Below are 15,481 nucleotides of genomic sequence, written 5' to 3'. Positions count from 1 at the left end.
CTTTAAGAGCATTAACATTGGTGGTACTAAGAAACTAGCACTACCGATACTAAAAAGCATGCTACAATGGTGGAGGCAAAGCTAAAAAATTTAGATTTAGAGCTACAGTAAATTGGTAATACCAGTTTACTATATCTCAAAGGCAAAAAAAAAAAAAAAAGTATTGGTGAGTTCATTTTTTTTATTATACATTTTCTCTCTCCCCCAAACTCTTTCTTCAAACTTCTCTCTTTTCTTTGGCCAACCTCTCATCTTCACCTTCACCCCAATCTCTCATCTCTTCTCTCTACGATGGTTTTTGCAGTGGGTTTTTTTTTTCCTCTTTTTTTTTTTTTGGATTTTGCTGGTTGTATCTGTGGGTTTTTATTGGTTTCTGTTCCAATCTGTGGGTTTTTTCTACTCATTTTTTTTTCTTGGTTTTTGCTTCTTCTTTTTTTGTTTTTTGTTTTTTGTTTTTTTTGTTTTTTGTTTTTTGTTTTGTTCTTCTTCACTAGTTCTTGATAGGTTTTAGTCACATTGGTGGGGTTGGATTGGATTACTGGTTGTTGCAGTAGTGGTGGGTTGTTTATCTGTATTGTTGAATGATATATTATTTTATTGTGTTGAATGTTAAAATAAAACTATTGATGTTAGGTGCTTTTTAAATGATAAAATAGGTAGAGTAACTTTTTGTATCAAATTTTTAAATTTTTAGCATAACTAATGTTGATGCTCTAAGCGATTATAAATTCACAATCTTGTTGATTGTTTCTCCCTTTTGCTAAAGGTTCTTGGCCTCACCAGTTTTCCCAACCCAAGGCCAATTCAAAATAATTTGAACCCGACAACGACAATTTTAAATGGAGTTTTTTTTTTTTTTTTTTTTTTTTTTTTTTTTTTTTTAATTTTTTAATTTTTTAATTTTTTAATTTTTTATTATATATAATTAATTAATTATTTTGTATCTCATAGCTGCAAACTTTCAATTAAGTTGATTTAAAAAAAAAAATGAGCTCAAGTGATTCCTGATCTGCTAAGATAAATCTGTGATTAATTCTAATTCTAATTTTCATAGAGGTTATCACCACTTATTGGCTTATTGCTAATCAAAAGTGTAAAATGTCCTTCATTCAATTTCAAAGCAGTCTTTTGCTGCTTGAACTTACAGGAGCTAAAATCAAAAGAGTGAAAAAGAATGTACAACTAGGTAACGGTTGAAAAAAACAAGGAAATTCTTCGGATCCGGATTATATATACAAATTACAGAACTCAAAAAAAAAATACTAGAGCCCAAAATGGTCAGATCTGAAAGCCCGACCCTGAACCATCATTGAACTCTATTATCTCGGATCTTTACACACAAACGGGTGGGCCAAAAGCTGAGCCACCGTCCACCTCTTATTAGACTCCTTCTGCAAACAACATTCAATAAAACTCCGAAACTCTTCGGAGGCTTGTTCCGGCAAGCTCGGCGGCTCTCCGAAACAAATCGCGCACATCAGGGTCGCCCAGTCGGGTCTTTGACCCGGAGGCAGAAATGGAAAATGACCCATATACAGCTCCAACAAAGTTAGCCCCAAACTCCATATATCGCCAGCGTACCCATTGTAGTTTCCGCCGTAGGTGTCCGGGTCGAACCGTTCGGGACTCATGTACGCGCACGTGCCAACGTAGGAGTTACACGCGTCCAACGTACGGCACATGATTTTGCTGACACCGAAGTCGGCGATTTTCACTTCCATTTTATCGTTGACCAGCAGGTTCGAAGGCTTAAGGTCACGGTGGATGATCTTGTGTCCGTGGAGGTAGTTAAGGCCGTTGAGAACCTGACGCGCCACGTCAGCGAGCTTGGGTTCAGAGAAGGTCCCGTGGGTTTTGAGCAGCGAGTCTAGCGTGCCTAAATCCATGTACTCCATCAAAATACATATGTCACCCGACGGCTTCTCGAAGATCCCGTGGCAGCGGACGACGTGGGGGGAGTCGGTGCGGCGGAGGATTTCCATTTCTCTGAAGACCTGGCGGCGGAGAGTGGGGTCGGAGTCGCTGTGGACGACTTTGAGAGCGTAAACAGTGCTGGTGCGTTTGTGACGGACTTTGTAGACCGTGCCACCATTGCCGTGGCCTAGAACTTGGAGTTTTTCCAAGTCGGAGGATGTGATTGAAGCGGCTGACGTGGCGGCGGAGGTGTTGGTTGTGGTAGTGGTAGTGGTGGGTGGGAGAGGTAAAGGGAAGCGAGGGCGGTGGTCGGAGCGTTCTGGGATTGGGAGGCGGAGGTTGAGTTGGCGGCGCTCTCTAACTAGTGCCATTGGAAATTCAGATGGATGGGTAGATGGATTGGGAGAGAGTGAGTGGCGTATGAGAATGGGGGATGGATGGAGTGGTTGTTGTTAGAGATATGATATATAAGAGCGAGAAAAAAGCACGTGGGATAGAGGGAGTGGACTTGTGATAGTATAGATTTTAGAAGGAAGGTGGAAGGATAGGGGGGAAATGGGGTCCACATTATTAGAAGATTCATTGTAAGATGGCATTGATTATGGTTATGGGTATGGTGTCACCTTTCTTTTTTTTTTTTTTTTTTTTTTTTTTTTGGGAGTAAACTATGTTTTTGTTTATTTGCATGTGACTAAATAGACTATGGCTTAAAGGCAGCCGCCACTCTTTTTTATATTTGTTATTACTTTTTTTTTTAATTGAAAAAGACAATTTAAAAAAAACAAAAATTAAAGGGATAAATCAGTTCAGATTTTGGAGAATAATTAATTCAGAATATAATAAAATATTTCCGCTTAGTTTTCAAGGTGAACGTAAGAGGAAATAGAGCCGACGTTGCAAGTTGGTCGTTATTTTGAAAGGTTTGGTACTTGTGGATGATGATGGACTTGTTGGAACATGTTCAACTAAATTACAACAGAGCATGTATGTGAAGTTGGTGCAGCTAATCTTACCTTTTTTTTTTTTCCCCGGAATAACACCAATTTTATAAACAAAAGCTATCACAATAATCATAGAAAGATAGGTATTCTGATCTTCGGGTTTTTTATTTTATTTTTTTTAAGTCATCTTATCTTCCTTAGATTATTCTATAAGTGCGTGTATAATAAAAAAAAGTATCATATTTTAACCTAATCAAAACCAAAATTTACTCATATAAATTTATGTAAAATTGTGTAAAAAAACATGATAATTACAATAACCGTGTGGATTTATATTGACATTATTCATTTTGTATTTTATTTATTATTTTCTAGCTTCTAAAAAAAAGAATCAAGAAAAGTAATTAAATTGATACCTTAAAAATAAAAAAAAAATAAAAAGAGAATAAAGTTTTAAAAAAACAAACAAACAAACAAACCCATCATTCATATCATGTAAGAAAAAGTTAGCTTCTCTGCATTATGAATTTATGATTTACCATCTGAAAAGTACTGTAGCTGAAAATAGTATGTTTAATCTTTTTTAGGTAATTATCCTAACTGATGGTTAATCTTTTGTTTATTGAAAAAGACAATTTAAAAAAAAAAATTAAAGGGATAAATCAGTTCAAATTTTGGAGAATAATTAATTCAGAATATAATAAAATATTTCCGCTTAGTTTTCAAGGTGAACGTAAGAGGAAATAGAGCCCACGTAGCAAGTTGGTCGTTATTTTTAAAGGTTTGGTACTTGTGGATGATGACGGACCTGTTGGAACATGTTCAACTAAATTACAACAGAGCATGTATGTGAAGTTGGTGCAGTTAATCTTATCCTTTTTTTTTTTCCGGAATAACACCAATTTTATAAACAAAAGCTATCACAATAATCATAGAAAGACAGGTTATCTAAAGATAGGTCATCTGATCTTCGGGTTTTTTTTATTTACTTTTTATAAATCATCTGATCTTTCTTAGACCACTTTATAAGTACGTGTATAATAAAAAAATATATCATATTTTAATCAAATCAAAATCAAAATTTACTCATCAATTTATGTAAAGTTGTATAAAAATACATAATAATTACAATAATAGAGTGAATTTATATTAACACTATTTATTTTATATTTAATTTTTTTATTCTTTTTTACGTAATCCAAGAAATGAAAGAAAAAAAAAAGAATTAAAAGAATCAAGAAAAGTAATAAAATTGACACTAAAAAAAAGAAAAAAAAAAGAAAAAGAAAGAAAGAGAATAAGGTTTAAAAAAAACAAACAATCAAACAGAAACCCATCATTCATATCATGTAAGAAAAAGTTATAGCTTCTCTGCATTACGAATTTATGATTTACCATCTGAAAAGTACTGTAGCTGAAAATAATATGTTTAATCTTTTTTAGGTAATTATCCTAACTGATGGTTAGATATGCCTGGCGGAGCCACTTGATGACCAAGTGGGGCTAGGGTCCCCCAAAATTTTTGATTTTTTTTTTTGAAATATCTTAAATAATTTGATAATTTTGAAATAATTTTATCATTTTGGCACTTATACCTAATAATATACATACATATTTAAGAAACTCTAAAAATAAATATAATTTTCATTTAAATAAAATACAATCTATAAATATATGTGTCAACAAATTACAATAATTAAATATTTATTATCTTTAAAATGAACAAGTAGGTATTTTAACAATTATCTCAACAAATAAAAAGGAAAAAAATTGAGTTATAAAATATTGTATATTACTATTTTACATTTCATACACAAAAATAAAAAAATTATATATGCCCTCCAAAAATAAATTCCTGACTTCGCCACTAGTTCATATAGCACCGTTATTATTTTCTTCTTTTTGTCAAAATTACTCTATAATGATGAATTAAAAAATAAGCAATCGATTTGCTGAAAGACAGTTGATTACAGAGTAGAGCCAAAATTGAATGCGAAATGCCAAGCACGCCTCTTCTTTCATGTTAAACGTTTCTATAAAGGCCAAGCACTGCTCAAAATTGATAGAAGTTGGCTATGTGCATGTGGGAGCCATATGACGAATAAAGATTAAAGATTCCAAGACGGCATGCGTGAGACAAAGTTAAAAATTAAGATTACGATCCTTGACAGTGATTTAGAGCAACAAAATAACACTAATTGGTACATTTAAAATCGCAATAATTGTGATAATTGTGACAAAAAAATTTGAAATGAGAAAGAAATGATTTTGCTAGCCGAACGATAATGAAAATTGCTAAGTTTGGAAATCCAAGTTGGGGCATCAATTTGGCTTGTTTTATTGGTGGGTACATTAAATATTGATGTGATTGTCGATTGGATACATTGAACTTACCGGAGAAGCCATTTAAATAGAATAAACATATGTATATCTATAGGGGGCCGAATATTGGTTGATGTCGTTGTCGCATAACGATTAATGAAAAGGATTTTCCATTGCTAGCCAGATGAATAAATAAATTACATTTGCTAGAATTAAATTAAGAGCATAACTGGATTAAAGTTTTTTTTTTTTTTTTTTTTTTTTTGGGTACTACTAAGAATATTTGTTGCTGAATTTAATACTTGCAGGAAACATTCTTCTTTTTCCTTTTGGTACAAACTACTCCAAAAACTTGTTCCACGTACTCATGTTTATATTCGTGGTACAAATTGGACAAAGTTTAGTTACAAAACTGGTTGTAGCCTAAGACTATAACTTTACTCAATAAAATAAATATTATTACATATTTTGAAAATTAACTACTGAATTGTATGTTCTATATGCTCTTAATACACATGCCAAATTTTGTGTCAATCGGATATTATTTACTATATAATCTATAAGTCTATATATTATGCATAATTTTAAACTACAAAAACTTGAATTTAAAACAATTTATTGATGATATAGTTATTGGTCTTTAATTTTTTTTTAGAAATTTTGCAAGTATGGAAGATATAAGAAAAAGATGTAATCCAATTGTGGATTTTTCAAAATTCACCATCAATAAAAAGATATTGAGTAAAGTTGCAATTTTAGACTATAACCAATTTTATAACTAAATTTTGTCCATCCAACTTTATGTAGCTTTTTTTTATTTTTTTTTATTATATATATAAAGTTTCAATCTATAACGTTCTCTTCTTATGAACGAGTTCTTTATTATCAAACCAAAACACCAACCAGTTTTTTGTGTAAATGAGAATTAAACCCTAGATTTCTTACTTAACCATCAAAGACTTTACCAGTTGAGCTAACTAAAACTCACAAATTAATATAGCTTAAATGAAAAGAAAGATAATATATTATTTTCCAAACAATAGCAAAACCAAAACCTCAGTCGTGATATGGAAGGGTTAATAATAAAAAAAAGGTATAAGACTTAAGAGAAAATTTTCAATAATATCACTAAAGTTCAATAAAATAAAAGAAAAATTAGCTTAAAATAGATGGCAAAAATATTATCATGTAAAACTGAATTTTTTTCAAAGCAAAAGATTATGAAACATAATATTATTTAAAATAAATAATAAAAATCTATCAAATTTCTTGAATATTCTAGTTAAATAATTTTAATTAAAGTATTATTTTAAATTTGACGAAAATTTGATCACAAATTCACCTAAAGTAAATTATGTAAATAATTTAAATATATTTTTTTATATAATAATTTTAATGTATTTATAAAGAGTTACATGGCAAAAACATGTTATATGTTTTTCCTATGCTAGTCAAAATATCAAGGTTATTAGAAATTGAGAACCCCCAAACACACACAGACGCTCCTATAAAATAAAAACCATGCATGGTTATAAAAACAACCGCAGTTACACACACATATATATTATCATCATACTCACTGTTAGGTTGGGCGGACTGTGTGTGGGGTTAGGTTAATATTGGTCCAATATTAATGTTTACTTATTTATTTGGGGCCAAAATGGCCCAATACCATGTTTTTTTGAAATTTTTAGCAACAGAGTACTGTTTCGGAAATAATTTGGGATCTACCACTTTTTGTGGTACTCGATCTTGGTGAGCTCGAGTACCACTTTTTTCCATTCCACCGTCGCCCCATATTCAAGGAGCCCTATAGTGGCGTTTTTAAGCCCTATAGTGACGTTTTCGGGCCCTATAGCGGCGTTTTCCTGCAAAAGTTTTTTACCGGGTTAAGGGGCCCTATAGCGGCGTTTTACTGCAAAATTTTTTTATAAGTCCCCATACCAGGTTCAAGGGGCCCTATAGTGGCGTTTTTAAGCCCTATAGTGACGTTTTCGGGCAACTTTTTTTTTTTTGAGAAGATGTTGACCAATGAAAAGATGGTACTCGAGCTCACCAAGCTCGAGTACCACAAAAAGTGGTAGATCCCAAATTATTTCCGAAACAGTGCTCTGTTGCGAAAAATTTCAAAAAAACATGGTATTGGGCCATTTTGGCCTTTATTTGGAATAGTGTCACTATTCATCTTGAATGGTTTGAATGGTTCCATCTAATCTGAACCTTGCGAGATTTCTTATAAAATCTTTTGTCCATCATGAATTTAGTCTCTCTCTTCTCTTTTTTTTTTTTTTTTTTTTTTTTGTGTGTTTTTTTGGGTGCATATGAGTAATTTAAAGAGAGAAAATACACAACTCTAGTTTGCTAGGCACATAGATTACAGTACTTCTTCTCTGTGTTGAAGAAGATCGTTGTTTCCTTGGAGGTAAACATCCAGGATTCCAGGGGCTTAAAGTACCACTGTAAGAGTATAGAAAAAAAATATCTTAAGGACATATTGTAAAATATTTGCCTTGATCATATGCAAAATTTTAATATGTTTTCTTCTAGTCTAACTTTGTTCTTTTTTGGATAAGTATTTCGTCCCATCCGTCATTGGATTATACATTGTTCTTGTACTTGCCATGCTCATCAAATATCAAGATAATTGGAAATTAGAATCTACATTGTCTATAAATTGTTCAAAATATAGTGGTGTAACTTTTATGTAGTTTACACCAAGGTTTTAAAAATTGGACCAGTTAAAAATGATTTGGTGAATTGTAGGTTTACCCGGTTATATAACATAACAAAAAATAGAAAATGATAAAAAGTTTATAAGAAAAAAAATTGAAGAAAATAGGTAATAGGCAATTCAACATATACTATGTGACAGGTTGTTATTTGCTATTACTGGTGGACAAAAAAATAATTTCAACTGTAAGTTTAAATTAAAACCAGTAATAACTTGCTACCTAAAATTTATTGTAAATTTGTTATAAATGTAGTAGTTGTCATTAATTAAATCAATTCCTATTAAGGGAAGAGAAAGTGCGTCATAGGGCTTTGTCATATGGATTGTTATTTTAAAACTTTAGAACATTAAAATATATTCTTGCTAAGAATACAAATTCTTATAACTTACTTTATCTTCGGAGTGCTTTGATAAACTTCTTTGGTTGATAAGAAGTTTCCAAATTTTGCATGATTGATGTAACTAGAAAGTTTTGCACTTCTTGCTCTTTTTGCAGGAACTCCTCTTTTGGTCGTCCCCTTGAGATAGTTTGCTCTTGATACTCCTCTCTTGTGTTGATCTCACTAACAAATTTGCTTGAGTGGAATCTTAACTGTGATTCCCCATTACCAAAAATTTTTACCCACTATATCTAATGATACAGACAATCATAGTTGTACTCTCGTTTATACGGATAGAAGATGACAAAGTTGTTTCATGAATCAGTCTAAAAAGAAAGACAATAAGTGGACAAAAGGAAAGAACATCGGTGTAGTGTTGGCCAAAAACTCTCCGATGATTAAGTTAGATTGTGGTGAAAGGATTCACTTACTTTAATAAATCAAAGAGTAAGAAATGGCTAATAGTTGTAAGTATATGATTGTGTACATTTTCTTTTCCTGTTATGTGGGTTTTATTGCCCATGTGTTCTTTGTATGAATGAATATTCACATTTATGAGTTGAGAGACGTTTGTCATAATTATTAGTCTTTTATCATATTCAATGGTTATTCATTCATTGGAGTCCAGGCGTTACTCCTTTGTTGTCACTTGTCACTTGCATTCAATGGCATTATGAGATCGTTCATCTGTCTGATGGACGACCATTAAAAATTAGTAACACTTATCAACATCTATCACAAAAATAAAATATAATAAAAATTGGAATATTCTACGAGCCTGTGCGTTTAAGCTATAATTAAACTAGTCACATTAGTTATTGTATAATTGTGTAAATTTACAAGTATGTCACATTAATCATATAAATTTATATTGACACTATTCATTTTACATTTAATTTTTCACCATTTCTTTATATGTCCTGATGATAAATGAAGAGAGTAAATAGTGATTGTTGTGTGTGGAAAAATAGAAATAATTAAAAAATAAAAAATAAAATTATTTTAATAAAATGTGATGTAAAATGGATTTTTTTTGAGAAGCAGTAAAATAGATAATTTAATGTGAGATATTTTAAAAAGTATATAATATAGAAAAAATAAGTTCTTATAGTAAAAGAGATTAAAAAATAATTCCACAAGTTGATACAAATGAATCTTAGTGTTTTAAGGCTATTTGATAAGATATTTCTAATAACGTTATTTGTATCTTTTAAAAATATATATAAATAAAAGAATATATAAAAATACGTATAATATTATTTAAATATTAAAAATTATAGGTTAAACAATAATAATAAACCGGCTTTAATGGACGGAAATCTACGAAAGCAACTAATAAATCATAGTCCATAGATAGCGTCGTCGGTCTGGCAATTAATCTAGGCAATGACGTCTGCACTTGGGTGAGTGAAAGCAACAATCAGACTAAAAGGACAGCTGCGTCAAGCTTCGTAGGAAAGTCTGAATATTATTATAATTAATTGTATGATATTTTATTTGTATTAAAGTTTTTTTTGTCTTGTTTTGTTTGTTTTTGTATCAAAGATTTGAAACCGTTGGTTCGCACTGCCTTCCTAATTTCATTTCAAATTGTGTTGTATAACTAGTTAACTATGAATTTCAAAATTAGTTTAGACTCATAGAGACGTAAGCTTTGGTCCACATGGTCACCTGTAGGCTGCAGTTGTCTTGTTAGTAAAGTTGAAAGTGTTTGCATATGCCAAACCCGAACTGCCACTAAAATTCGATAAAAGTATCTATCAACCTATTCTTTTTCTAAGCTATGCGTTATGTGTGTCGCTGTGAGATAACTTGTGTTGGAAAAATATACACGAAAACTTCAGTATTTGCAACTGTCATCTTTAGTTGACATAATTATCAATATCAGCATCACCAGCAAGTAGTAACAATCCATCACACAAACTCCATGCAGGTTATTTTCATAGAATGTGATGCTATTGTCTGCGTTGATGGTCTTAATAGAAAATGGGAGACTCAGTTAACTAGTTCATTAATTAGCACTATTATTTGTGATTCACTTCAACTTAGGAAAACTGAAAAACTCTCTTATTGTAATTTTAATTGGATTAGGAGATAGTTAAATTTTGCAGCTCATATTGCTGTCAAACTTGCTATTAGGGTTAAAAGCTAGTTTTGTTATTCAAGAAAAGTTAATGAATACCTTAAAGACATTAATTTAGAAATTATTTTTAAAAATTATTTATAAAAAAAATAATTAATATTTTATAATTTTTTTTTATCTTTCATAAAAGTGATGTCAAAACATTCTTAAAATAATTTATTAATAATTATCCTAACTACGCTTTATTACATGGCCTTTGTTATAATAATAAACATGAAACCCGGAAAGTTTATCTTGAATGCTAGCCAGGCTGATCGCATTATTGGAGATCCTCTGTTTGATTTAATAAATTTGCAGATTAAAAAAAAAAAAAAATCAATCATACACAATGCAGGAGCCAAGGAACTAATTATTAGAGGCTGCTCCTACTCACAGGAGATTCTAGCCTTTTGCCCTTAATTTTTAAAAAATTTAGCAATATACCCCTATTTCGAAACTATATAGGGATATGCCCCTATTTCGATACTCGATTACCTTAAAATCGAGTTTCAATGAAATACTCGATTCGTAGAAAATCGAGTTATGCCGAATAAAAAAAAAAAAAAAAAAAGCATGGAACTCGATTTTAGGGAAGTCGAGTTCCAAAACGCCGCTATAGGGCTTTAAAACGTCACTATAAGGATTAAAAACGCCACTATAGGGCCCCTTGAACTTGGTATGGGGATTTATAAAACAATTTTGCGGGAAAACGCCGCTATATTTTCAAAATTTTTGACCACTTTATGTAAATAGAAAGGTCACCAATCATATTATCTTTGTCATATCTAATGGTTGTTATTAAAAAAAAAAAAAATGGTCATATCTAATGGTAACTTAAGGGCCTATTTGGTTTCAAAAAATGGTGTATTCGCTTTTCATTTTCTTTATTCTAAATTCAAATCTTGGATTTAAATATATAAAAAAAAACATTTATTTTCATATTTGATAGTGTTTGGTAAATTATTTTGAATACATAATTTAGATATAAAATACATCATACCTAAGTTTGGTCATTATTATTATTATTATTATTTTTAAAGTAACTTTTCTCGCTCACACACATCTTATCACTAAAAAAAATTAACTTTTTGTTTTCACAATTTTTACAAATATACAAATGTATTCGTATTCATAGAAAATGAAAACCCTGAAAAGCTGTTGTGGTGGGTTGGTCCAATTGCAACTCACCTTGATCTGGCTTATGCACAAACTATGCCCCTTTTTTGCTGAAACTTTGGTCACATGCCCGTGGTAGGTGAAACTGCTACAAAAGAGTCATGGCAGACAAATACAATGGGACAATAATAAATACCACACATTTGCTATTAGATGAAATGAAACTATTGCAAAAGAGTTATGGAAAATAAATATAATAAAACAATAATAAAAGAGATGTGCTTACTACCAGGCAAAACAAATAAGGTGTCCTAAATTAAAATAAGGAAAAGAACGATATAGCAACAAGGAACACATTGTAAGTGAAATTGCAAAGAGAGGAAAGGAATTAATAACGATAAGTAACGAAATCAAAGAAGGAAAAGGTTAGTTTGCTGTGTTCAGTTGCGTTACAGAACTAATACTAAGGAGGGAACCACTTCCTCAACGTGGGTAACCTCGTAGGAGGATCCTGCTATAGAAATTATCCATTTTGAGGGAACGGGCCTGAATGGCTTATGCCCCAAGCGAATCCTTTATCCCCAATAGAGGGTAGGCTTTTAGAGGGAGAGAAGAGATTAGCCGATTGGTGCATACCTGCCATTCCACACTCTCTATTTCTCTTCCTGATTCTCTTTTTCTTTTTTCTCCGTTTTGTTACTTTAATTCTTTCCCACTATTTTCTTTCTTTCTTAGTGCTTACTTGTGTAGTGTTATGGTGATGGTAGTGCTGTAATTCTCTCTTAGTGGTTACTACTGTTGCAGTGATAAGATTGTTCATGACAAGGGCCCTTTATATATTGCCTGATGTGACTAGTTTTTACCATTTTACTCTCTAACTACTTTTGTCTAGATTTAAGTGTTCTTCTCGACCATCCACTGGTTTGTTAGCTGCTCAGCCACCACCACTTACCTATGCTAACTGTGCCACTCCCCATTACCAGACAAAGAAAACTGTTTTGTTTGCTTGTTCACCATGACATTCTTATCCACCACAGTGTGGTTAGTCTCTCTTGCTATCCTTTATGGCATGCATCTAGTGATTCCACCTCATATTTCCCTCTTTTGGGTAGTTTGTCATCCCAACATGACATTTCCCCTAAAAGAGTTTGAGTGGGAACCCCAGAATAGGCTTTCACTTCTCTTCACCGTCAGACCATACCCTTTCTTACCTTCGACCCATGACCCACGACTCTTGTTTTGGCTGGGTACAGGTTGGTGGTGCTTGGGCCTTGTGCGTGCTCCACTTCCATGTATGTCCAAAGCTTAACTGCTGCTCATGCATTTGCCATGGACTGGAGGTTCGCCTGCATGTTCTGCCGCTCATTCTTGACATCTTATGGCGTGAACTGTTTTTTGATCCTCCATTCTTTATGGCTTGCATCCTCCAAGGGCTAGACCTTTCTCAATTGTGGGCTTTTCTACCTTTTAGCCCACTATTTGCTCCTTCCGTTGGCTTGCTAGTATTCCTTCCATAGCATTCTGTTATTCCTGCTATAGCGCTATTTGATCCATGCTTGTTGGGCCTCTTTCGAGCCTACTGTATACTTTTCTCTCAATTGGTTACAATGACCCAGTATGGTCATTGGGTTTATACTTATGCTACTTTGGGCTTTCTTGTCCCATTACATTACTTGTGAGTTCCTTTGGCCCATTTCTTTCTCCTTGGGCATCCTCGGCCCATTTTAGGCAATAAACAAGCGCTGCCCATCAAGAATCAGATACTCCATAATAAAAAGATCTACCCTTTTTTTTTAGAAACAATAAAAAGATCTACCTAAGCAAGGGTATTGTTTCCTAAGTAGATTCCAACCACAAAGAGTTCAAATAATCTAGTTTTTTTTTTTTTTTTTTAGATAACAACAATCTAGTTAATATATGATATATCGTAAATGCTTTCCATGATTGTGGCCATGAAAGCTAGGTCTGAGTCACAAAAAAATAGAGTTCTAAGTCAATTCAATTGATATCTACAGTCAAGGGTTAACAACATAAGTGAAAAGATTTGAGAATCTTAGGACTTGATTTGAGCTTTTTCCAAGTCGGAGGATGTGATTGAAGTGGCAGTGGAGGTGTTGGTTGTGGTTGTGGTGGGTGGGAGAGGTAAAGGGAAGCGAGGGCGGTGGTCGGAGCGTTCTGGGATTGGGAGGCGGAGGTTGAGTTGGCGGCGCTCTCTAACTAGTGCCATGGAAATTCAAAGCAAGGTTGTCGATTCCGTACCGCACCGTCCGGTACGACCGGAATATACTGTACCGGCCAGCAATCCGGTACACTCGACCCCTCTGTTTTGTACCGGAAAAAATACCGGCCATACCGGCCAATTTCGGGCAATACCGATCGGTACAGAAAAAAGTTTTTTTTTTTTTTTTTTTTTTTTTAAAGTTTTGTAATTTTTGAATTTTTGTTAGGACAGAATGGTAACTTATTTGCATTAACTTATTAGTATTATTTGTTTTCTTAGCATGTAATGGTAACTTTTAAGCTTTCTATTTTATTTTTTTCCCTTTTAATTGATACTAAAGTCTAAAACCATGAATAATTAGTTCTGAATTGAGAAAATGTTTTATGGTAAACTTTTATGTTTATTATAATATATATATACACAGACATATACATACATACATATATATATATATACACATACATATATATATATATATATATTTATAAATATAAAAAATAGCGGTAAACCCGAAACGGTATACTGGTATTAACTGGTATTCGAAATATATCGTACCCGTGGCCAAACCGGTATGGCCTCTGGTACGGTATTGATATCCTTGATTCAAAGCAGGGAGATTGATGGATTGGGGGATATATGGATGGCTAGATGGATTGGGAGAGAGTGAGTGGCGTATAAGAATGGGGGATGGATGGAATGGTTGTTGTTAGAGATATATAGGAGCGAGAAAAAAGCACGTGGGATAGTGGGAGTGGACTAGTGAAAGTACAGATTTTAGAAGGATGGTGGAAGGATAGGGGGGAAATGGGGTCCACATTATTAGAAGATTCATTGAAAGATGGCATTGATTATGGTTATGGGTATGGTGTCACCCCTTTTTTTTTTTTTTTTTAGGGGAGTAAACTATGTTTTTGTTTATTTGCATGTGACTAAATAGACTATGGCTTAAAGGCTGCTGCCACTCTTTTTTATATTTGTTATTACTTTTTTTTTATTTAAAAAGACAATTTTTTTAAAAAACAATTAAAGGGATAAATCAGATCAGATTTTGGAGAATAAGTAATTCAGAATATAATAAAATATTTCCGCTTAGTTTTCAAGGTGAACGTAAGAGGAAATAGAGCCCACGTAGCAAGTTGATCGTTATTTTTAAAGGTTTGGTACTTGTGGATGATGATGGACTTGTTGGAACATGTTCAACTAAATTAGAACAGAGCATGTATGTGAATTCGGTGCAGCTAATCTTACCTTTTTTTTTCCCGGAATTACACCAACTTTATAAACAAAAGCTATCACAATAATCATAGAAAGATAGGTCATCTGATCTTCGGGTTTTTTATTTTTTATATTTTTTTTAAGTCATCTTATTTTCATTTGACTACTCTATAAGTGTGTGTATAATAGAAAAAGTATCATATTCTAACCTACTCAAAACCAAAATTTACTCATATCAATTTATGTAAAATTGTGTAAAAATACATGATAATTACAATAACCGTGTGGATTTATATTGACATTATTCATTTTGCATTTTATTTATTGTTTTCTAGCTTCTAAAACAAAAAGAATCAAGAAAAGTAATTAAATTTATACCTTAAAAATAAAAAATAAAAAGAGAATAAGGTTTAAAAAAAACAAACAATCAAACAAACCCATCATTCATATCATGTAGGAAAAAGTTAGCTTCTCTGCATTATGAATTTATGATTTACCATCTGAAAAGTACTGTAGCTG

The 15,481-nt window shown here is 32.3% G+C and overlaps 1 protein-coding gene across 2 annotated transcripts; it reads right to left on the bottom strand.

Annotated features, from left to right (window-relative positions):
• Positions 1-1,092: 1,092 nt before the first annotated feature.
• On the bottom strand, positions 1,093-13,770 carry LOC126701899 (mitogen-activated protein kinase kinase 9-like). 2 transcript variants are annotated; one of them, XM_050400334.1, is made up of 2 exons: positions 13,638-13,770; positions 1,093-2,163 (listed from the first exon to the last, which is right to left on the bottom strand). In XM_050400334.1, exons 1-2 carry the CDS (start codon positions 13,751-13,753, stop codon positions 1,320-1,322), a joined length of 960 nt encoding a protein of 319 aa, XP_050256291.1. In that variant the 5' UTR covers positions 13,754-13,770; the 3' UTR covers positions 1,093-1,319. The 2 variants fall into 2 exon arrangements, with proteins under 2 accessions (XP_050256291.1, XP_050256290.1); XM_050400333.1 differs by lacking the exon at positions 13,638-13,770 and having other exon boundaries at positions 1,093-2,371.
• Positions 13,771-15,481: the final 1,711 nt, after the last annotated feature.

Source organism: Quercus robur, chromosome 10 (assembly GCF_932294415.1).
Source record: "Quercus robur chromosome 10, dhQueRobu3.1, whole genome shotgun sequence".
In the NCBI taxonomy this organism is placed as follows: domain Eukaryota; kingdom Viridiplantae; phylum Streptophyta; class Magnoliopsida; order Fagales; family Fagaceae; genus Quercus; species Quercus robur.
The sequence above is the reverse complement of the archived record's forward strand: the minus strand, read 5'-3'. Positions and strand labels throughout refer to the sequence as shown.

Excerpts from the sequence above, each read along its gene's own strand:
- LOC126701899 (XM_050400333.1), bottom strand. The coding sequence starts at position 2,285 with ATGGCACTAGTTAGAGAGCGCCGCCAACTCAACCTCCGCCTCCCAATC.